Consider the following 23,101-nt stretch of genomic DNA (forward strand, 5'->3'; position numbering starts at 1 on the left):
AAAGTGCCAGCTTTCGCACCACCAGGTTCCATCTGCATTCTGACCTTGACTAGAATTATTAGTGAATTTGATAAAAGACAGAACGATTGGCAGGCAAACTCACTTAGATCCAAAGGATGTGAAACAAGCACAGCCATGCAGGATGCAGAGCCCCCAAACCACTTAGGGTATATAATTGATGAAGAAGAGTATGTTGATTGGCCGCCCATCTTTAAATTTTTGATCCCGATCTATGCGACTTGTGAATTTACTTGTCCCGCTGGATCTTTTTGTATCTCGTGCACTGGCATATAGCCGATTCGGTGATCATCGCATACTCCAACCTCGGTGCGGGGATTGCCGAGCAGTATAACTTGTAAGTAGGCGAGGGCCATATTAAGATCAATCTAGAAAATAGTTAACATGCTGGATTCAATGCTCTACTGGTTTGTCTTCTTTGGACAGTGATTTTCCCGTTGTCCACGTTGAGAAGCGAACGTGACAACGAGACTTTCTTTAAATCGAAATCCTATCGACTTCCGGTAGATTGCTAACAAGCCTCTAGCTTTAATGCTAATTGAGATACAAACTGTGTGCAATTAATTTTGGTTACTTCTCGGTTATTTCGGTCAATGTGGGCATATATATCTTAATAGCCCCGTCCCGATATATATCGACATAGCATTGGTTCGCAGACATATTTGCAACGTAACTTTGCCGGTCTAGACAAATCTCTAGCCCTACAAACCCTACACTCGAAACGGATCTCGAAAAAAGAAACAAATGTTCACTATACACAGGGCTTATATGAAGCAGTAGTAGAAAAAACAGACAAAGGAGACGGACAGGACATAATAGAACAACGCCATGGGAAGAAAACATGGAGCATTTGGTATCCCCTGGGTAGCATCGAAAGATCCAGGGTTGATCACATTGAGGAAGGAAATAGGTGGTTCCTCTTTTCTGATTTGTCCCCCAGCACAGGCGAATCTAACCATCTAAGAGGGTGCCATTGAAGGTTTTCTTCGGGGTTTGTTTTTCTTTTTTATTATTGCGTTGCCAATATGTTTACCGGTCAACCTCACCGAACACCAGATCCATGGTACCTAGAGAGTCAATGTTAGTTATGCTTATATGGTCATTGAAAAGAGAGATCTTACCGATAATAGCGACAGCATCAGCCAGAAGATGACCACGAGACACCTGGTCGAAACCACCCAAGTGAGCGAAACCAGGAGCACGGATCTTGCAGCGGTATGGCCGCTCGCTGCCGTCACTGACCAGGAACACACCCATCTCACCCTTGGGGGCCTCGATGGCTGAGTAGGTCTCACCAGGGGGCACGGAGTAACCCTTGGTAAAGAGGAGGAAGTGGTGAATGAGAGCTTCCATGTTCTCCTTCATAGCGGCACGGGGAGGAGGGGAAATCTTGTAGTCCTCCACACGGACGGGGCCAGCAGGCATCTTGTTCAGACACTGGTGAATAATGCGGAGGGACTGGCGGAACTCCTCCATACGGCAGAGGTAACGGTCGTAGCAGTCACCGTTGACACCGACGGGAACATCGAACTCGACTTGGCCGTAGGCATCATAGGGCTGCGACTTGCGGATATCGTAGGGGACACCAGAGCCACGGAGCATAACACCAGTGAAACTCATGTTGAGCGCATCGGCAGCGTTGACAACACCGACACCCTGGGTTCTGGCCTTCCAGATACGGTTATCCGTGAGCAGCTCCTCGGTCTCGTCGATACGGTCACCGAACTGAGTGGCCCACTGGTAGATGTCGTCCAAAAGACCGAGAGGAATATCCTGCGAGACACCACCGGGGCGAACGTAGGCAGCGTGAAGACGGGCACCAGAGACACGTTCGTAGAATTCCTAAAGCACCCGAAACGTCAGCATATCATGTCTTGGCGGACCCAATTGGCAAGGCCCGGGTACTCACCATGAGCTTCTCACGCTCCTCGAAACCCCACAGGAAAGGAGTCAATGCACCAACATCCATAGCGTGGGACAGGACGGACATGAGATGGTTCAGGACACGAGTCATCTCGCCGAACAAAGTACGGATCCACTTGGCACGCTCGGGAATTTCAACGTTCAGCAGCTTCTCGACAGCCAAGGAGAAGCACTGCTCGTTTGTCATCATAGAGACATAGTCCAATCGGTCAAAGTAAGGTAGGGCCTGCATGTAGGTCTTGTACTCGATCAACTTCTCGGTACCACGGTGAAGCAGACCGACGTGGGGATCGGATCGAACAATCTCTTCACCATTGAGCTCCAGAATCAATCGGAGCACACCGTGAGCAGCTGGATGCTGGGGACCGAAGTTGACAGTGTAGTGACGGATCTTGCGGTCAATCCCTTCGGCCTCAGATTCCAGAGCGGCAGCTTCGGGGTCCTCGGGCGCACCCTTGTTGGCGAAATGGGTGAAGGTCGGGTCGGTTTGAACAAGCTTGGTGGCTTGGTAGCTGGTAGGCTCGGCTTGACGACGAGGAACCGAGGTGGCTATCGAGCGGGAACGAGGAATGGATGTGTTGAGCGAGGAGGGGCGGAGGCAGAGCCTTTTGGGCGCATTGCCCGCCAGGCGAGCGAAAGATGCGGCCATGGAGGATGGAGAGTAGAGGGTCCTAGAGGGAAAAGAGGGGAGATGATCCTCAATCCAGCCGCATTCAATGGGTGGAGATGGCTCGCTACGGGTAGGAAACCTGGTGAACGAAGTTGGGAGTCGCGCATTTTGGGACATCACGTGCCGAGCTGCTTGGGTCATCAGCCGTGCGTTGGTTGGCCTATGAGGGTCACTATACTGTGTTGGTGTTAGTGTTGGACTAGGCTGTATGTGGCTTAGTGTCTAGCATTTTCACATAAATGATTATGTAACCACCTCCTGCAGCACACGGAATAAAGACCATCTGCTGCCTCAGGCCACACAGAAAATTGCTTCGAGAAATTCCTCTTATCGGTGATCGCGGACTTTACCTTCAACCTTCACCAGACTCACATACTGCCCACCATGGCGCCTCTTGTCCCTTCGCAGGAGGAGCTGCAGCGTCGCCGTGTAAGCTTAAACTCCCATACTACTCAATTTTCAATACTAATGGTCTCAGATCATCGGCATCAACCCGGAAACCGTTACCAACATCCCCTCCACAGATTTTCCCGGTCATTGGCCAGGTGAGTCGCATGAGTGGGCGCTCGATACATTCAAGAATGTAAGTGCTGGATTTTCAGAAGCAAGCTACAATTGCTGGATTGAGCCCATCTAACGATTATAACGAACAGGGCTTCCAGGTCGAGTTCCACCGCAATGACCGGTTCGAGTCTTCCTTCTCGCTAATTGGACTCGACGCCGCCGTCGCCAATGCTTTCCGCCGTATTCTCATGGCCGAGATCCCGACCATCGCCATCGAAGACTGCTTCATTCACAACAACACTTCGGTTATTCAAGACGAAGTCCTCGCATCACGACTGGGCCTGATCCCGCTCAAGGGTTCCGTGGAGGGGATCAACTGGATGCACTGGGTCAAGAAGGAATCAGACGATGAGCCCGGCAGCGGTGCTTGTGATTTCAACACCATTGTGCTCCGCCTTGACGTTGAGTGCTATAAGAACGAGTACGCGGACAAGGACGAACAGGACCCCCGCAAGCTCTATACCAACGCCCACGTCTACGCCAAGGACCTCATGTTCCACCCAGTCGGTCGTCAGGAGGACTTCTTCGTCGGCGACGGTGCCATCGCGCCTGTCAACCCGGATATCTTGATCGCCAAGCTCCGGCCCGGCCAGAAGATCGAGATGGAACTGCACTGTGTCAAGGGTATTGGTGCTGATCACGCCAAGTTCTCTCCTGTCGCTACCGCGTCGTACCGCCTCCTCCCCGATATCAAGATCGAGCGTCCCATTATCGGCGAAGATGCCAGGAAGTTTGCCAAGTGCTTCCCTAAGGGAGTGATTGGCCTTGAGCCTGTTACCGCCGCTGAGGCTGCGCGCAGTGGAAGCGGGTACGAGGGCCATGCAGGAGAGCAGAAGGCCGTTGTGAAGGATGCGTTCAAGGATACCGTCAGCCGAGAGTGCTTGCGCTACGATGAGTTCCAGGGCAAGGTGAAGCTGGGACGGGTGCGGGATCACTTCATCTTCAATGTGGAGAGCACCGGCCAGTTCGAGAGCGATGTTCTCTTTTTGGAGGCCGTCAAGGTGCTGAAGTTCAAGTGTGCTCGTTGGAAAAGGGGTCTGACCGATTTGATGGCTTAAGCAATCGGTCTTCCTGTCTGCTGCACCCTATTTTATGCATTATCTGGCGTTGGATATATCTACTGCGTTTGCGCTGTACATTTACGAAAAGTTCGGTCAGGGCTTCGCTTCACGAGGCTGGAGTCTTGATATGGTAATTGTCTTGGAAAAGAGAAGACCTATAACTATCTTGGAATTCCACATATTTAACTAAGGCTAAACATGATTCTGGTCATGGGTTATATGATTTTCGTGATCTTGCATAAGGCAAGTGAACTTAGTTGAAGTTAAGGCGGAAACGGAAGTCGATGGTATAGGCCGAGTCACTGACAGCGATCTCCTGGCCATCCTCGATCAGCTCTTTCAGCTTGAGTGACAGGTTAGGTCTAGTCCGTTCCTCGAGCTGAGGTGGGAAGCGCTGATACAGGGTCTTCTCTTCAGTCCGCATGCTAGGCTTTTTCAGTTGAGACTCAGCCTTCTCGCCGAGGCTTTCAATGAAATCGCCCAATGTCATGTTAGGATCCACATCCATCTTCCGAGCAAGATTTCCGCAGACAGGACAGTCGGCCTTCTTCTCCGCCTCGAAAGTATAAGTATAGACTCCTTCCTCGCCGGCGTACATCATGTAGTTATTCAGATAAGGATTGCAAGAGGTAGCAATCTTGAGCACCTCTGACGTGGTAGACGCGGCAATTACGGCATTGGTTGAAGCGATCGCTGGGATGATGTTCTTGACCACACCCTGGGTCATTTGGAAGGTGACACCGTGGATGTGGAACTGTTGCGCTCGTTCATGAGCAGCATTGTATACCCATGAGATGTGCTCCATGTCATCACTATCAAAGGTATCATCTTTTCGCTTCTCTTGCCATGCGATTTGGTGCGCCCATTCGATGCAGTGTTGAGGCTGGCGTGGAATGGTGGCAATGGTGCAGAGAGGAACTGCTGGACGAGGAGCATGCATATCAAGTTGGCACTCAATGCATGACGAGAGTGTGGGTAGGATGACACGGGCTTGGCCCTTGAATCCTTTTTGGCTGTTCAGAAACATGCTTTTTGACTCGAGTTTGGTAATGGGGCCATACCTTCTGTTCCGCCATCGATCAGGGGCTTCAAGCTCTCAGGATCCTCCATATCGACCATCGAGATCAGTGTAGAGTTAATCCAGCGCCGAGCTTCGATGCTGTCCAAACCACAAATGATAATCTTAAACTGCATGTAATAATCTTCATCTTTATCTTGGATCTTGCCGACGTAAGGTGTGATGGTGACACCCTTGACTCGCTTTTGGACAAAAGCGGCGGCAACCTCAGCTTTGGGCTTACCGATATCTGCCTGGCGGAAGAGGAACTGCCGGTTAAGATTCGATATGTCGATGGTATCTGTTGGTATGAGCATCTAGTCTTGGCTCAAATGGCTTAGATTGGAAGCACATACCCATATCGATGACATGGATGTCTTTGAATCCTGACAGAGCCAGGTTCTTCAAGATTTCGCATCCTAGTCCACCAGCTCCACTGTATTGAAGTCAGTTGTCTGTCAATAAAATACCAATCATGCGATATGGACGAACATCACCCTGTGGTCAACGTTAGCGGAATTCTTGTGTTGGAAAATACAACAACTCACAGGATTTTTGATGACTCCAGAGCATCAATGGTATCCTGGCCAGGGACCCAGTCCTCATCGGCAAAAGGGCCAGGCTTGCTCAGGACATTATAGAGGGACTTCCTGTGGGGCATTAGAGAGTGTCTGATCAAGCACCGTCTGACTCGTTCAACTCACCATCGGCTCTGCTCGTTCGTAGCGAATGTAGGTTCCGGGTTCATTTTGAGAATAGTCTTGTTGGGTGATTGAATGAGAGTAGATGATTCCAGGCAGTATCAAGCGTCGTTCCGAGTGTCGATGATCAACACAAGACTGCAACGAGGAACAAATAAAGGCAAACCTCTTGTGAATAATCTTCTCAGTTACAAACACTCTTTGACTCTTCCAAACGACAAGAAGTATGCAGGTCACTCACAACAAACTGGCTGCAAGTGACAACGCCGGTGGGCAGGAAGACCGATTGGCGTCACGTGCACCGCCCGCATACTGGAATCTTCACCTCCACCCTTCATCTCCTCAGGCCTTCTTCTCGAAAATGGACGATCTTTTGACGGCAGTGAAATCTGTCAGGCGGGATCCTGAATTCTCCCTGACACCCGTTACCACAGTCCAGAGCGAGGATGTCTCATCAAAACACAACTTTGACCTCGATAATCTATCAGCACGTCACATCATAGATCTACTGAAGTCCAATCCTGATCATGACCAGGTATTTGCCGCTTTGACAGTTCTTGATCCTTTCAGCAAATCCAAAGCCACAAAGGACTTCGACCTCCGAATTGCCAGTCCTGTCACAGCTCAGATTCTCCAAGTGTTAGTCAGCACCACGATTCCAGATCATTGGAGATTGCTGGATACCAAAGACAGCAAAGGGAAAGATGCCAAAGCTCGAGCAGCGCTGTTGAGATGTCTGAGTAACATCACAGGACTTGGTGCCTTGGTGGCTCAAGTACGACACCTGATTAACATTGCCCGCGCTTCCGCCCAAGAAGCTCAGGGTTCGAGCACCCCACTCGTCATCAAAGACCTGTTAGCTGTCCTCGCTGCTTTGTTAGAACCAAAGGAGTTTTTGCTGCGTCTCTCGACGGATATCTCGGCAGTCTCTGGCAACAAGGTTCGGCAGCAAATTACGTGGAGAGAGCTTGTCTCGCTTGTCGCCGCCAGCAAAATTCTATCCACAGCAGCTGAAGCTCTCACTGTTGTTGATGAATCGAGTTCTTTATCGTCGATATCCTGGGTGGGGACCGGATCTCAGTATGCGTCATGGCTTGGCCGCAACATCTCTCACATGACGTTGAAGCTCGCTCCCGATAACGAAAGCGACTGGGCCTCGGTGGCTTTGTTGACCGGGCGAGCTCTGAGCCTCGGGTACACCGGTAAGCTTGGAATGATGATCGCGATGTGGACTCAAACTAACACCGGACAGATCAATTGATCAAAGAGATTTATTCGGGTCTGCTTTTTGAGCAATGCTCGCCGCAGTCTTTTGGCCTCCTCCTCGACCATCTCAAACAGGCAGAGCAGCTTTCACTTTTAGAAGCAATCTTCCGTGATGTTCAGCGGAAGCACTTTTCCGACGATCTGTCCGGCTCGATGGGTCAGTCAGCTACCTCTTTGGAGACCATCAAGGGAGTGGCAGCTTTGTGCTCCCTTCTTATTTCTAATCGACCCGACTTGCAAAGCCATGTTATTGAATGGCTCTCAAAATCGCAAGGCGGTTCAATTAGCACGTTAGGCTTACGTCGTGCGCTATTGGCTTCATTCAGTAGCCATGCTGGTAAGTTTTGTCGTGTTGCTGGAGAGGTCAGACACTAACATCCTAGTAGATACGCTGAAGCAACTAGTCCTGCGCAGCCTGGGAGAATTTGGCGACAAGTTCTCTATCAAGCATATCCCTATCGTTGTTCAAAATGGTACGTCGGAACTCGTGTTTCGTTTATCGGTTGTATTCTAACGCCATCTAGCCATTGCACAAGTGATCCTTCTTGCCGTAGGGCACCTTCATCGATTAGATCCAGCACGAGTGGTGGAGATAGGACGCTCAGGAGCATATCTCAACGCAGTCTCCAATCGACTTGCTGCTTCCTCGAACAGAGCACGGCTTTTGGGCATGATTGTTGGAACAGGCATATCTGAGCTCATCGAAGAACCAGGTAAGGTTCTCAAATTCGACCTTGAGGAAATGCAGAGCGAGGAAGTCAAGTTGTATCTGAACTTGTCCAAAACCAAGGATGAGAGCGGCTCGCTCGAATCCATCAAGTCGTTGCAAGAAGCGATTCCAGCAAAGTCAGAACCAACTCGCCCCAGGCCTGCACCAAAGCCGAAGGCACCGTCTTCCCGTCCTCAAACAAGCAAAATCGTTGCCATCGAGGAAATTGAAGACAGCGATGAGGCTGAAAATGGAGACGAGGACGAAGATGAAGATCTTATTCCATATGAGAAGCCGGACGATGATGCATATGATTCCGACGATGACCCTACGTTGATCCAACGTAACAAACCAACAGCTCCTGTGTAAGTACTCACTCCATCCTTCGACTGACCGTGCTAACAAAGTCAGGTACATCCGTGATTTGATTACTGGCCTACGAGACACGGAGCATATCGAGCGTCATCACCTCGCCATAACCACAGCTCCATCACTAATCCGGCGCAAGATAGGATTCGGGACTGAACTTGAGGAGCACATCTTGGAACTAGCACTCACTATGGTGGGTCTCCAAAACGACAATAACCACCCGCAATTCCATGAATCCCGCCTACAAAGCATGATTGCATTAATCGTGTCCCAGCCACTCAAAATGGGCCGCTGGTTCACTGCGATCTACTTCGATGGAGACATCTCCCAAGTCCAGAGATCGGCTGTTCTTACAGCCTTGGGTCTGAGTGCCCGTGAGATAGCGGGTAATGGAGAAGATGACGCCAAAGCGCTTAACCTACCAAGTACTGGCGATACCTCATTTCCATCCAAGAGGCTGCCGCCTGCCCTGGAAGCCTTGTATCTGGGCCAAAATGATTCTCCCATCGCAACGCTCACCCGAGAAATGTCTCGCGCATCCTTGGAGCCACTCGCAGCCAATGCGGCAGACGCAATGACCGGCCCAAACGCTCTCAAAGTGCGCACCTTCTCATCGCGCATGGAAGTCGAGAAGAAACGCCAGCAGCGTGATGCCAAACGCCAAAATGCCACAGTAAAGGATCTACACAAAGTGCTTGCTGAAGGATTCTTCTTCCCAATGCAAGGCAGATTCGAAATGATGATGCTGCAATTCTCATCGTATGTCACATACCTACACCCGCGTCCCATTGAAGAATACACACTAACCTCACCACCCAGCTCCTCCTCCCCTTCCTACAATCCATTCTTCATCCCCCACCTCCTAACCCTCTTCCTTCAAACACTATCTCTTATCCTCTCGACGACAGGCCCCCACACCCCCTTCCTCCCAGGTCTAACCCACGAAACCCTCTCCCTCCTCTTATCCCTCCACACAGCAGCAGCATCCAACGAGCCCACCGTAACTGCGGCACTCCTTTCTCTCTTCCTCGCCATAGTCGATCTGAACATCGCATCTGGCTCGAACGGCGAGGAACGTCTGGTTACACAGTATGCGTCACAGGTGATTGAGTTGCGCGAGTGGGCTTCTCAGGTCTTTGATCGGACTCCGGCTTCTTCTGCTAGGGCTGGTCCTACTTCTGCCGTTACCGATCCGCAGGAGCAGGTGCGTACTCTTTCTGCTGGTGTTATGGTTCGGCTTGGCGAGGTTATCGAGCGGTATCAGGGGCGGCTGATGGGTGTTCATTCTGGGTTCAACTACTAGTGGTTGTGGTTGTTGATATCGAGAACAGTTCTCATGGCCTATGATCTACGGTATCTATCCTATTCTAGAACCATGAGCGTTTAGTTGAATATTCCATTCTGAGGGAGTCGGACATATGTCCCAACTTCAGAACCTTTGCTGATATCAAAATATTGTATCATTATCACTATTTATCACTACCTAAGCCTTAATCGAATCACTCCGCCTTAGCAAAGCTACCCTTCTCAATAGCCGCCTCCATCATCCGATCACCACTAATAATACTAGTAGTGCAGATAATAATCTTCCGCCGCGGCGCCTCCTGAGCAGCAATGAACCGAAGCGCCGCAATTTCGGTAAAGGTAATACCACCCAAGAAGAAAACATACACAGCCTTAGTAGCAGAATTACCACTCAAAGTCTGGCGCGCCCTAACCGCCTTATCGTCACCTTTCTGCACAATGCTAAAGGTAGCCCCACGAGCGCTCTTAACAACATCCTCGAAACCAAGCCAGCCAGGAGAAGTCGTATTGGCAGTATTCAGCGACGCGGCGGGTGAACCACCCTTGATAAGCGAGAGGATGTACGGTTTCTGCAGGACACATTGAACCAGACGGACACTGAGCGGCGCGAATCCACTATAGACGTATGAGATATCGTTCGGGTCTTTCTCGCTTACTTCCTCGATAACGAGACGGAGGTTCTTGCGCAGGTATCCATAATTTGTCTTTGTGCCTGCTTGCGCGCCGGATGTAGGGAGGAGCATGGTCGTTGCTGAGGAACGGGGCTGGAGAAGTTCCATTTTCTCTAGGGCCCAGAATGTGAGGAGGTGTTGGTGGCCGTAGGCTTGCACGACTTGTCTTTTGAAATTCTCTAAATCGCGTGGGCGGAGACCGCCTGACATGCAGGATTCCAGACATAGGAGTCGTAAGACAGTCTTCAATGGGACGTCTCGGGCGATAAGCTCTTCGATAGTCTCGTGCTGATATGTGGAGTCGGCGCCTGCTGCGTTGTTCTGCTGGACTTCTAGTGATTTGCGGAAGGTTTCAGATCGGGTGAGTCGCATTATCTCCTCTGCGAGGTTGGTGTGGGTTCGAAGACTTTGGTGTTCCAGCTGGTAGGTCGGTAAGCGTTGGACAAAATCTCGAAGCTCGACTGTTGTTTTGGCGGTATGGCGGCTTTCGTATTCATTCTCCAGGCGACGCGCCACCTTATTCAGGATATCACCCACGATGGCAAAGTTAGCGTCTCGGAGCTGACTGAATAGTTGGTCGGAGGCATCGAGCTGGATCTTCCTTTTTAGACCCTGCTTCGCTTGTTGGGGCGACTTGGATGATTCTTGAGACTGGGGTGTAGGTGCAGGCCCTACGATGCTTGTATCAACATCTGCTTGGTTGTTCTTGATACCGACGTATTCGTCAATTAAACCTTCATATGTGAGCTGCGTGAGAAGAGCTGTGCCAAAGTCCACATCCCGGTCAATGATGATCAAGTTCTCTACACTCGCACTTGGCAGGAGTCCTCGTGCAGATGGATCGGCTAATCCGGAGCTCTCTTCGGCATCAAGCTCCTTTCGCATGCGCAATAATAGATCTGCTAGACGACGGGCATTGTCGCCTTTTCCAACAATGCGTGGGAAGTAGCCGTGACGCTGTTGAACGCCCATAAGAGCCTTCGCGGCATGGAATATGCATCCTGGATCTTTGTGCTGTAACATGTCAGAAATGTCATCACCAATCGTCAAGTCACGTACCAAGTAAAGATCACCAAATGACTCGTCTAGCTCTAGCGACAGGATATCCTGTTCCAGGGGCATAAAATAGAGAGGCAACTCGGCGATATTCACGTCGCCGATGATACCCGCCTCCTCCAGAACCGCATTGCTCACAAGAGTCCGCCTGGGAGCGAAGAAGATAGAGAATTCATGTTCAACGTTGCCATTATTCTGCAAGCGTTTGATTTGTTCTAGAACGAAATGTCAGCTCGTCCTGATGGCACTCATTCGAAGGAAGCGGGAAAGAACGCCAATGAAACAAGCCAGTAAGGACATGAAAATGAAACATGTAAATCAATATAGGGACATTTCAATGGACCACATAGAGTAGGAAGCATCTGCGTAATCTCATGATGCCCCATTGCCGAGATATTGAACCGAACAAAGCAGAGTATAAACATGAAGTAACCATACCTGCCACAATTCGAACGTGGTGAGCTTTCTCGCCACGAACCAGGAACACCACATTGCGTTGTGATGAGTCGATGTTTGCATTTTCCAGCAGGAAGACCCGGTCCACACCATACTCCTGGAGCACTGAGAATTTGACAAACAGCCCGACTGGACCAGCCAGCTCCTGGCTTATGACGAGGTTCTTCTTACCCCGGGTCTGGACAGTAGTTAGCGCTGATCGCCGGAAATTCAAGGGGAACTCACGGCTTCGAGTAAAGTCAGCAGATCCCTCCTGGCCTTGTCTCTAAAGTGATCAGCATCAGACCCCATCTCTTCTTCCCAGGCAGCAGAACAGCCAGAAATAGCCCAAGTGGCCAAAAATAAACAGAAGGTGAAGTGCCACTGCGCCCGCATGCGGTTTAGTGCACTGCCACTGCTGATGTAACAGGTATTGGTATGGTCATGTATTGAATGTTTGGAAATTACTGCTGTGTACCGTTGGTATGTAACTTACCATCAGGCGGCGTTCTCGACATTGAAGACTCCCCTGAAGGCGTCTCACGTTTTGAGTCTTTCTCTTTCGGTCTCACCTCTTCCTTTCTTTTCTTTTCTTCTCTTCTCTTGTTCTTGCGCTCTCACTTCTTTTAATTCATCAATTTATCCTATCTGTCATCATGGGTCTGTTTAAGAAATCCGATGGCGACGACGACTCCAGCCGCCGAGCACTCTTCGGCTCGCGCAAGAAGGACAAGAGCCCAACTCCCCCTACCAACCCTTACGCCCAACCAATTCCAGTAGACCCCTACACAAAAGCCAAGATTGGCGCCGGTGTCGCCCCCTTACCTGCCGACCACCCCGCCGCCAACGGAGGCCCCGCGTCGAACAGCCCGCATAACATCCCCTCCGACAACAAGTACTCTTCCGGGTACACCGCCAACCGCTTCGGCAACCAGGGCGGCTATGGCAGTGACCGATTCGGCTCAAACAGCGCAGGCGCTGGCAGTTCGGCCTCGGGATCGAACTCGCGGTATGGAAACGGTGGCTACGGCGGTCTGGGCAGTTCGGATCCCAATGACCCCGCGGCTGCGGATGCAGCTCGCAGCGAATTGTTCGGAGGCGTTAAGAACCGCACCCCGGAGAATGGACCCGGCAATGCGCCCCCGCCTTACTCTGAAGGTCAGGGCCCGGCGAATAACTACGGTGGCGGGAGCAACGAGTACAGCATGGCGACCTTCCAGGACCGCCAGCTGACCGCGGAGGAAGAGGAGGAGGAAGAGATCCAGGGCGTGAAGCAGGAGATGCGGTTTGTCAAGCAGGGTGATGTGGCGTCTACGCGGAATGCACTCCGTGCCGCTGCACAGGCTGAAGAGACCGGTCGCGCCACATTGGCCCGTCTAGGTGCCCAGGGCGAGTCGATCCACGATACCGAAAAGAATCTGGACATGGCGACCATCGAGGGCCGCATTGCCCAAGAAAAAGCCAGGGAACTCAAGACGCTCAACAAGAGCATGTTCGCCGTGCATGTAGCGAACCCATTTACCGCCTCCCGGCGTCGGCGCGAGCGTGATGAGAAAGTTCTCAACACACACCGCGAGGAGCGTGATATCCGTGACGGCACACGGTCCGAGGCGCACTCCACCAACCAGCGTATGGACCGGGTGTTCCGTGATATCGAGCGCGATGCGAGCAAGCAGGGCAAGGGCAAGAAGGCCAGTGTTACCGAGCGTGCCAAGTACCAGTTCGAGGCGGATAGCGAGGATGAGGCGTTGGAGGATGAGATTGAACAGAACCTGGATCTGCTCGGTGGCGCCACTGGCCGTCTGAACGGTCTTGCCAAGGCTACTGGCAAGGAGTTGGACGAGCAGAACAGACATCTGGAGCGTATCATGGGCAAGGTGAGTTTTTCCAGATACCTCAGGATGCTTTTGAACGTGAGACTAACTGTCTGCAGAGCGATTTCGTCGACGATCAGATCGCCATGAACCGGGCGAAGTTGGACCGTATTCACTAAAGGTGCCATTATCAATGGAGCTGCGATATGCCTGGTGCTGTCGAGCTCAGTAATTACATTGTGCTCTTTCCATTGGCATAGATCACAAATTGGCGTTGGGGTGGTCCTGCATCTGCTTGTTACGGTGTGAAACTCGACTAAGGCTAGGAGTAATAAGAATATTTGTTGAATATCGAATATTATAATTTCATTGCTATCATTGTATAACAAGTTTCTTCGTAGGTGATGGGTATGCAATAGCTAGATTTTATCACTGTCCCGTCCGATTGCCTGAACATTTAACACCGAATTTATGTCCAATGCAACTTATGTCTCCCATGCAAGCTACGATCGACACTCCAACTGCGGGGAGTGGGGAACGCGGAGAACCGAAGCCCTAAAATGTGCAGTGTCTATCATGAACACTGAAGCCAACATTCACATCTCACACATATCCCCCATGCAAAACCGTAAGCAAAAAAAAGAAAAAGACATCCTAATGATAGGCAGCGAAAACGTACTCAGACCCTTTCAGTTCCCCAACCTACCCAACCACAACGACAATCTTAATAGAAAGCTCCCCCGAATTCTAGACATTCGAATTTTCACATCGAGGGCCTTCCACACAATGTAGACCTCCCTTATAGAGTTGCCACCATACCTTCATAGACCTAACCTATGAGCGAATTGCCTCATAAGCCAAACCCGTTCCTCAATCTCCATCCACGATCCCGATCCTACAGTAACAATAGTGAAAAGCAGCATCAAATCCTAAATTTCCTACAACCAAGTATGCGAGTACTCAACAGCTTCACCTTCTACAAGGAATTATGATAAAAACACAAGATAAGAGACAAAAGGACTAGCAAAAGGAAAAAGCATATATGGGCGTCGTATACATAGCAGGTGTAAAAGTAAACTCTGATACACCAGCTATAGACCTAACTACAAAACTCAAAGTGACTCTATAACCAGCGCAAAATTCGTTATTACCGGACATTAGCCTACCATCTAAATCCCAAACCAAGCATAATCCTCCCAGTGCGCGAAATTGAATGATACAAAAGCCAGGTATCCGCTCTGGGGTACAAGGAGTGAGGTTTAGCCCATAGCTCGGAGAGGGGAATCGGCGCACAATGAACAATTTTGTGATCTCATGTTGCTCAGTCTCAAGAGGTTCGTAGGCCGGCGTAGGAAACATACGGCTCAGTGTGACCCCAACCACCATCCACCATTCTAATCCCCATGATGAATGTATCGCATCTATATCTTCTCTCCTTGTTGATGCGGGGATCCCTCTTCATAGCGAGGAGCTGTATCATGAAATCAGTCTGGACCTCGTCGGAGAGAACCTGGTTCGCCCAGATCAACGAGACTGCAACCCTGACCATACTGTGAAGTGTGTGACACTCCGGCAGAGGCAGCTTTAGCACGCAGTGCACCTCACGCTGGCGAAGGAGGAAGATCATTAAAATCCTCCAGGCGCGCAGTTCGGGTAGGGGACGATGGGGAAGCATGTCAAGTTAGCGAACAATCACTCTGTCACTTCAGTATTCAACGCATCTAGTCTGGATATCAGCTGCCTCGAAAACCAAACAAGCAGTATGGTCGTACCTCCATCCTCTCTTTGATTATGGAAGTCTCACGGAGAACCTCTCAGGAACCAAAGACAAGTCAGAGCGTGACGTGGATCATATTATTAAGATACTGGCCGGCGTGGCAAAGGTCAAAAAGGCCCACTGTATGAAGGTGTGGACTCGGAAATCAGCGCGGTGAATGCTCCAGATCAGGTCGTAGTGGTCAGCCATGTGGATAGGATAAGCATAGTGTATAAGAGAGGACAATCAGCATCATGAAGGAATAAAGGATGCGCTCAGGCTGAAACTGCTTGGCGACTGGGTACTCAACAAACCGATAATAGGAGGAGGCATGAGGATACCAGCCAACGGGTAGAGGGTGAGGTGGAGAGTTGAAAATGAGGAAGAGCTGAAAGTAAGTGGAAGTTCGAAATAGAACTTGATTCCTATATTTACGAGAAAACTTCCGAAATCAAGGGTTAGGTGAGGTCGCCGGCGACGTTTGGTAGAAGCTAGTATTACCTAGGGCATATCGTGAGAGTTAAGGGTGTATTGGTTGGGAAGCTAACTAGGATATGCGAGAGGGTTGAACTTTCTAATAAGAGGGGATTAATTCTGGAAGTTAGGTTGTTTCAATGATTCTATTCATATGGTTAATAAGGGAGCCTGCGTGGTTAGGTTAAGGGAGACTAAGGTTAGTCGTTCCTAAGTCGGTTTAGGCTTCGCCTATTATCGGCCGCCGTTTCTGTTTATGAATCCTGTTTAGATTGGGGAGATACTAGGGGCTCTTTGCGATAATGATCCTTAGGGGTTGATTTGACTGCTAGAGCTGTGTTTGGGCGTCGTGCTACGAGGGCGGGGCGAGTTAGGGCTGACATAGGATGGATGTTTTGGAGACAGCTTGATGGCTGTAAGGAAAGGGTGTCAAAGGTAGATTAACAAGGCACAGGAACTACAGTCATTGTAAAAATAGTTTGGAGGTTTGTCTCAATAGATTAGACAATATAGTTATACTATAGCGACAGTGAGGCAAACTCAGCCGGCCACAGCTTAGTTAACAAAAAAGAAATTTAACAATGCTTCACCTATGCGGGTATATCATCAACCAACACCAACCCAAAAACACTAGAACCTGTCATCGCTCAAACGTAACTCGGTGGAAACAATCAACGACCCTGAAAAAAAAAACAGACACAAAGCCCCAAGCTAGAGCTAAAGGGCGGCATATATTGAAAGGAGGCAAGGGGCCAATAGTGAAAGGTTAAAAATTTGTGTAAATGTAATAGGTCTAACCCATGCAGGACACGCCATGCAGGCTAGAAGATTAAGAAGAAAAAATGAACAAGTGCAGTAAAGTAATGCAGCCTGTACAAAATGGGGAAAGTAATAAGTAGAAGAGAAAAACCAGACAGAAAAAAAGGGTCCCAGAAGAAAGCAGAAAGCACATCGCATCATCACAAGCCCATGGTATCGAAAAACAGCAAAAAGGTGACGCCCAGGTCTAGCGAAAGAATAAGAATGAAAATAAAAACCAGGAACGCATATCCAGCCGGTACCTCTATGGTCGTAACGTGGGTCAAACAAAAGAAATAATGAAAGGGAAAATGGAAAAAAGGACTCTCTCTGCCCAAAAAAAAAGAAAAGCTCGAACCGAGCCGGATATTCCCAAAGCAGTCCTTTTGAAAAAGGGGTATCAAGGAGTTCTCTCTCCGATTGGTAAATGTATCCGGAGTGAAATAGAGAATAGAAAATGTGTGGTCCATGCTGTTGTACAAGGAGACGAGAAAGCCCGAGCCACTAATATAGCCATGCCAACGCAGTTGGATCATGGGAGGGACTCGGGGGGTAAAAGGGGAAACGGTTCTGCGGCGGGATAGGCAATTTGGCGCCTTGAGCGCATAGTAGTTCGAGGGAGAGAGAGCACGCTCAAAGGGGTTGACAGCTTCGAGTAGAAAGAATAGAGTCAGATCGTATGGAGAACGAGATTACTCGTCGTCGTCGCCGGAGCCGGCGTCCTTCTCGCCCTTGTGGACCTTCTTGTGTCGGCGCAGATTTGACACGACGGAGAAGTGCCGCCCGCAGCCTTCAACATCACAAGCAAACGCTGCACTTTGTTAGTATCAGTGTTTTAATGCGAATATCTGGGTAAACTCACGCTTCTCGCCAGTGTGGCTGTACATATGTGTTTGCAACGAAGATGGACGCGTGAAGCGCTTGTCGCACACCTTGCACTTGTGCTTCTTCTGGGTGTTGGAGGGCATCTTGGAGCTGAACTGGCTCATCATGGACTGAGGGCCTGGGGGAGCACTGCCGGCCAAGAGGCTGGTTGGTCGCGGGAGAGTGCGCGACTCGTAAGACTCGGAAGTTGTGGAGCTGTAGTCTGTCACGGAGGAGTCGACTGAGCCGACCGAGGCGCTGTAGTAGGGGTAGTTGCCGCCGGAGGAGATAGAGGAGGTTGAGGAGTGCGTCGAGGGGAAACCGTAGGAATCGGCTGAGCCCCGCGCACCGCGAGGGCCAGGGCCGTAGATGTTGCGCGGTGTCAGGTCCTGGCTGAGAGCGACCATTCCGCGGCTTGCATCGAGCGCATCACCAAAGGTGGGTGCGGATGCGGGTGAGGGGCCAACGCGGGCATCTCTATATACAGTGTTAGAATTGGTTTTCCTGCGCGATTCGAGTAAATCAAGATTCACTCACGAGTGCGAAATGCGACGGCTGTCTGTGGGCGAGGGGTGGATTGGTGCGTAGCTGACAGGCGCATAGCTAGCCGGCGCGTAACTGCTCATAGGCGGGGCAGTGGTGTAGGAAGGTGCATGGTCGAACGTTGTGCGCGGCACCTCATGTTGCATGCCCATCACCTCTGGGCCATAGCCGGTCGCGTAGGTGCTTCCTGGCACCATTGACGGCGCGGAAACTGGGATGCTGGGGTATGGCATGGACATGCCAGGGCGGTTCACCTCCTCCTTGATGGGCAGGCTAGCGCCATTGCCCATGGAGGTCGCGTAGACTGGAGGTGTCGAGTGCGATGTAGAGTGTGCCCAAGGATCCGTGAATTGCGGTGGATTGTGGTAGACGCTGTCGAAGCTCATGCCGCCATAAGGGCGGTTCTGGTTTTCCATAACCATCGTCATGGAGGATGTTATTGTGAAGGATATAGATCGTCAAAAGAGAGAGTGATAGACCCGATGATCAGAAAAAGTAGAAAGTAGTCTGGGGAAGGGGATCGGCGAAGCTTATGAAGGGGACAATATAGCAGTGCCACTGACGACGTCCCGTCGGGGGTTGCAGATCCATACGTGTATTGTAATTCTTTTTTATTTATTTTATTTTATTTTCCCTTTTTTTATTTCTCTAATTTACCTTTATTTTATTCCTTATTTCTTACTCTTATTTTATTCCTTATTTTATTCCTATTATTCTGATTTTATCTTCTTCCATTGTCCTCTATTTCTATTCCATCTTACTATGTCTCATAGTTCCTTATAGTCTACACTAACCAGTACGGGGATACTTTAAATATATTAATTGCTTAACCTGGCTGTCTAGTGCCAGGTAAATACACACCAGTAATAATCCAAATAAGACCAAAAACAAGACTCAAGGGGGGAATGCTCTGTGCCGTGTCTGAAAAAAGAAAAAAAAATGCCCCAAAGACCGAAAGAGACGCCAAGAATAACACCACGGTTCTCCTCTGTTTCAAGCCAGCGGGGCTTCTTGTCAATGGGTATACCCGTGCCGTTAATATGAGTCTTCACTCTGTGAACACGTTCGATAGTGGGCGGGCCTCGGAATTTGGGCTTAAGCCACAGCTTTGACACGGCACAGAGGGGGTTTAGCGTGTCTGCGCGACCATCTCCCTCCCCCCCCTCCTTCGAAATCACTAGCTTTTAGCATTATTGACTACATTCTAATCCCCAAGATGACGACTGACATCTTCAAAGGGTTTCGAATCCCAGTCTCCATGTGGAGGATGTACAGTGCGTATAATCCACTCCAACTCCACCCGGGAAAGTGAGGACCAGACTTTGTTTTCTCTCGGACTATGTCCGCAGATGAAAATACGAGGCGTGCCAACCATACAGCCATACAGTAAAACGTAGACAGCCCTGCAGGATTATATGCTATTACCCGGGGCATGCGAGCTGTATCACATAGAACGCAAATCAAGTCCTGTGACGATAAGGGTCGGCAGAGCTATCTGCCATCTCGAGGACACTAAGACGTCACAGTGGGCTGTACTGTAACCCGCCATGGGGGGGCATGGGGGGGTGCATGGGGGTAAAGGTAAAGGGCTTTGGGCAAATTAGCGGCGGCTGCGCGGTTGATGCGACCGAGGCCTAAATCGGACATATCACACCCTTGACCCTTTTCTTTTTCTTTATTTTCTTTATTTTTTTTAATTTCTCCTTTCCCCTTTCCATACTACTCCTATTTACAGTTGTAATTCTCTGGGCATAGGTATAGTGGAACCCTCTACCAGTTCGGGAACTATAGAAGGTCCCCGAGTGTTGGGTTCCCGAAATGAATATCACAAGGTACCAGATTTAACAGCCGAGGAAATGCTGAAGAACCGGGAACACGCCCAATCACTGTCCAGGGTCCAGAGACTAATAGGGCTCCCCCCACCATTTAGCCACCGGGGAGGAGGAACAACGCAACAAGTTAGACGGAAGTATATCTGTTGGAGATCATCAGGTGCTCTCCCGGAAAGATACCGAAACACATCCAACCGTGGACGCGAGAGGGAATGAGGCTTGCCACTGCGGAGAGCCTTCCATGGCTTTGGTTATATTCACCTGACTTCTCCGCATTCCCTGCTTTTCCAGAAAAACTTAGAGATGTGATTCAGGTAAAGAACGATGGATAACCATGGATGCGCCGGGGTTTGCCTGTGGCAACAAAGATAGGCAACCATGGATCGAGGGAGTGTACGTCGAGACCATGGGTCTGCAAATGCCGGTTGGAGTCCCGATTAAGTTTTCTTTACAATATCTACCTTTATTCGCCCAAGTCGGAAACTTACCGGGACAATAGAGAGTAGCTAGCTCTCTGTACTCTCCAAAACCCGACACAATGGTCTCAGGTCTCGCCAAACTTCCGGTATAGGGTGGACATCCAGCCCAAAACCCGTCGGGTACCCATGTCCACAGAGCAAAGCAGATTCTGACCCTTTCGAGCGCAACTATGGAGCCTAGAGAAATTACACCTGAGCTACAATCCTCAAAGCGAAAGAGCGAACATAAGCAACACCTGGGCCCCCTTTTTTCAGTCGGCCATGCGGCCCACACTTGACCGGCAGAATTCCGACTTTTCTGTGCTGGCATGGCATGGTGGCGCTGGATGATTTTTGAGTGCAGGGTGAGGGGGCGCCAAGAGGTTATGTGTGTGTTGGCTTATTTGTGATGGCGTTCAGTAGTCTGGGAAAAGCACGTAGAGTCGGATTGTGCCGGATGAGCAGTAGGGTAAGGTTTACGGAGTACAGTTCATAGAGGCCCAAGCTAGACACGGGAGGGGTGGAGTATGTACTTTCCAAGTTGATGCCAATGTTGCCAATATCTTCACTGACCGCTTCTCTTTTGCGCTAACGTGACACGGCTCATGTTGACGCGTCCTGTGGCAATGTCTTTTTTTCTCTATTCCATCCGAGAAACCCGCTGAAAAGGAAGAGCGGTCAAATGGAAAGACCGCTGAATTGTCGGAGAAATTAGACTTGGAGTACCCCAGACTTCGTCTATTTGACGTCTGGAGCATCTTATACTGCAGCAGATATGTATAACATCATATTCTGTAGATCAATCTCTACTACTATATGGAACAAAGTACACTTCTAATCAGATCTGACGATCCGCCTTAATGCCGAAGTGTCAATCAGGTACCGGTCCTTGGCTGAACAAAGGCCTGTCATCTGCACGGGGCTCCGATCTTGGCGGTTCCCACACGGCAGATCGTCCTTGTCCCTACTGTAAATCAAGGTTGGTTGCACATCACCGTTCTTAAAGTGTACATTGATATGTATATATGATGCATAATGCTACAATGTATGTTGGAATCTGCACCTATGCTCTGGGGTATATTCCCTGTTTCCATGCAGACACATCTATACATAGAAACACTTAATTATTCTTCAGCGTCGCATCCATGGTGGACACAGTGGACACAGACTGTAAGGTCTAAGGCCGGATAAACAGGCAAAATGGCCTACAACACACCCAAAAACCAGAAGCCACCGATACCGGACCCCTAAAGTAGTTCAGTGCAGTCCATGGTTGACTCCACATTCTTACATGTTTGTGCAGACCTCTTCGCCAATCATAGTGGACCAATTGCAATACTGACCCACCTGGGGACGGCAGATAGTCGATAGCCGAGCTTGGCACGAGTTGATCGACCAATCAGACTAGCCGCTCCACTCCCAGCTGACGCGTGCTCGTCCCGTGCTTTCTCAACGTGGTATTGGTTATGTCTCGGACCCTTTGCGCTTCCTTTTTTTTTGTCTTTTTTGTTGTTGGAGTAGTAAATATTCCCAATCTTCTGGAATTCGACCCAATCACAGCAACCAGACCCAGATATGTATCCCCATGACGTGACCTTTAGTCCCACATTTCCCACTAGGAACACTGCCACTCTCAGGGTCAACGCTAATAACTTGAAACGCCCAAGTGGACTCTCCCTCTGCATTTTTCGATTTAATTTGATTCCAAGATCCGATATTTTATAGCGGAATCTAAACCAATCCGGGGAATTTGTCCCTAGCCTTAATTCCTGCAGTCGACGTCTATATCATCCGGATCTCGTATCGAGTTCCAGATTCGGAAACCTCACGGAGAACTTCGGACATGGCTGATGGGGCTGACATCAGTGTATAGACTAAATACGCCTCAATTTCCACCAAACCCTTAAAACGGCGATATACGTGACTGCTGGATCGGCCCCCGCCGCCACCATCAAAGGAAAGTTCGCCCTAATCCCATCGACGCGGTTCTCTTGGAGTTCCCCGGAACAAAAACCTCATTATTGGACGTGCAAGAGAAGAGACGGTGTGCGTTGTAAATACACACCCAATCCACTCCAAACCACTGACCTCGCGGTACTAGTTACTCAAACCGGAACCGTGTATAGCATCATCCATCACCCACTACGTAAATGTACATCTAGCTCCCCATACACTAAACCACATACTTGCAGAAGGTGGAGAGCATCCTTCCTTGGCGTATGTCACCCGACAGAAATACACTAGGCACAGACACACACACGGCCAACTTCCTAGTCTCAGTCTTAGCACACCACATCCCGTTGACGTCGTGAAGAAGAAAAGGTGACGCGCGAAAGGCGCCAGTTCCACAATGTCTACTCCATACATGTAGGTGTGTAGGTCTGCAGGTGTGTGTGTGTGCGCCCGCGCCCCTCACTGTGTGCCTTAAGCCTCAGCATGAATGGAGGTGTCCTGCAGGGTCTTCAACCCCTTGCAAGGCAATACGGCTGTAACCAGAAAAAAATAAAATTGGATCAATAGCAACCAACCCTCACAGAGTATCCGGAAGAATAGCCAGATACAGCGCAGTAGAGAGAGTCAGAGCATTGACAGCATGCAGGATACCATAAAAGCATCATTCCAAGGCGCATCTCTTCTCCCAACTCCCAACCCCCCGATCCCTGTCCATCTTGCGCCATCCCCCAGCTGATTGGTGGTAGCTCTCCAACCTGTCCACATAACCTTGAGCTTTTTCTCCAGCCTGTCTCCAGTCTGTCT

At 50.0% G+C, this 23,101-nt stretch overlaps 8 protein-coding genes across 8 annotated transcripts; 3 read left to right on the plus strand and 5 right to left on the minus strand.

The window, feature by feature from the left end:
• Window positions 1-1,047: 1,047 nt before the first annotated feature.
• PENARI_c018G04565 (NADH-quinone oxidoreductase subunit D) lies at window positions 1,048-2,590 on the minus strand (the record flags this gene model as incomplete). Its single annotated transcript, XM_022634544.1, has 3 exons — window positions 1,048-1,085; window positions 1,140-1,860; window positions 1,928-2,590. The coding sequence occupies 3 exons, from the start codon at window positions 2,588-2,590 to the stop codon at window positions 1,048-1,050; spliced, it is 1,422 nt and encodes a 473-aa protein (XP_022485612.1).
• Window positions 2,591-2,995: 405 nt separating this feature from the next.
• On the plus strand, window positions 2,996-4,233 carry PENARI_c018G05864 (DNA-directed RNA polymerase core subunit RPC40; the record flags this gene model as incomplete). The annotated part of the gene is made up of 3 exons (XM_022634570.1): window positions 2,996-3,040; window positions 3,090-3,194; window positions 3,265-4,233. The coding sequence occupies 3 exons, from the start codon at window positions 2,996-2,998 to the stop codon at window positions 4,231-4,233; spliced, it is 1,119 nt and encodes a 372-aa protein (XP_022485528.1).
• A 256-nt stretch (window positions 4,234-4,489) lies between these two features.
• On the minus strand, window positions 4,490-6,041 carry PENARI_c018G09265 (NEDD8-activating protein UBA3; the record flags this gene model as incomplete). The annotated part of the gene is made up of 6 exons (XM_022634629.1): window positions 4,490-5,241; window positions 5,298-5,594; window positions 5,650-5,729; window positions 5,786-5,791; window positions 5,842-5,943; window positions 5,998-6,041. The coding sequence occupies 6 exons, from the start codon at window positions 6,039-6,041 to the stop codon at window positions 4,490-4,492; spliced, it is 1,281 nt and encodes a 426-aa protein (XP_022485552.1).
• Window positions 6,042-6,220: 179 nt separating this feature from the next.
• On the plus strand, window positions 6,221-9,641 carry PENARI_c018G09565 (telomere length regulation TEL2 family protein; the record flags this gene model as incomplete). Its single annotated transcript, XM_022634635.1, has 6 exons — window positions 6,221-7,196; window positions 7,247-7,597; window positions 7,647-7,733; window positions 7,785-8,334; window positions 8,381-9,097; window positions 9,158-9,641. The coding sequence occupies 6 exons, from the start codon at window positions 6,221-6,223 to the stop codon at window positions 9,639-9,641; spliced, it is 3,165 nt and encodes a 1,054-aa protein (XP_022485557.1).
• A 196-nt stretch (window positions 9,642-9,837) lies between these two features.
• On the minus strand, window positions 9,838-12,323 carry PENARI_c018G02332 (Sec1 family protein; the record flags this gene model as incomplete). The annotated part of the gene is made up of 5 exons (XM_022634502.1): window positions 9,838-11,328; window positions 11,374-11,585; window positions 11,809-12,004; window positions 12,052-12,223; window positions 12,274-12,323. The coding sequence occupies 5 exons, from the start codon at window positions 12,321-12,323 to the stop codon at window positions 9,838-9,840; spliced, it is 2,121 nt and encodes a 706-aa protein (XP_022485588.1).
• A 138-nt stretch (window positions 12,324-12,461) lies between these two features.
• On the plus strand, window positions 12,462-13,798 carry PENARI_c018G01551 (putative plasma membrane SNARE protein (Sec9); the record flags this gene model as incomplete). The annotated part of the gene is made up of 2 exons (XM_022634487.1): window positions 12,462-13,682; window positions 13,739-13,798. The coding sequence occupies 2 exons, from the start codon at window positions 12,462-12,464 to the stop codon at window positions 13,796-13,798; spliced, it is 1,281 nt and encodes a 426-aa protein (XP_022485534.1).
• A 1,542-nt stretch (window positions 13,799-15,340) lies between these two features.
• Window positions 15,341-15,585, minus strand: PENARI_c018G02013 (uncharacterized protein; the record flags this gene model as incomplete). Its single annotated transcript, XM_022634498.1, has 2 exons — window positions 15,341-15,345; window positions 15,486-15,585. 2 exons carry the CDS (start codon window positions 15,583-15,585, stop codon window positions 15,341-15,343), a joined length of 105 nt encoding a protein of 34 aa, XP_022485549.1.
• Window positions 15,586-17,339: 1,754 nt separating this feature from the next.
• Window positions 17,340-18,482, minus strand: PENARI_c018G04806 (C2H2-type zinc finger protein; the record flags this gene model as incomplete). Its single annotated transcript, XM_022634553.1, has 3 exons — window positions 17,340-17,458; window positions 17,510-17,988; window positions 18,049-18,482. The coding sequence occupies 3 exons, from the start codon at window positions 18,480-18,482 to the stop codon at window positions 17,340-17,342; spliced, it is 1,032 nt and encodes a 343-aa protein (XP_022485613.1).
• Window positions 18,483-23,101: the final 4,619 nt, after the last annotated feature.

The sequence above is a fragment of the Penicillium arizonense genome, assembly GCF_001773325.1.
Source record: "Penicillium arizonense strain CBS 141311 chromosome Unknown PENARI_contig018, whole genome shotgun sequence".
NCBI lineage: Eukaryota > Fungi > Ascomycota > Eurotiomycetes > Eurotiales > Aspergillaceae > Penicillium > Penicillium arizonense.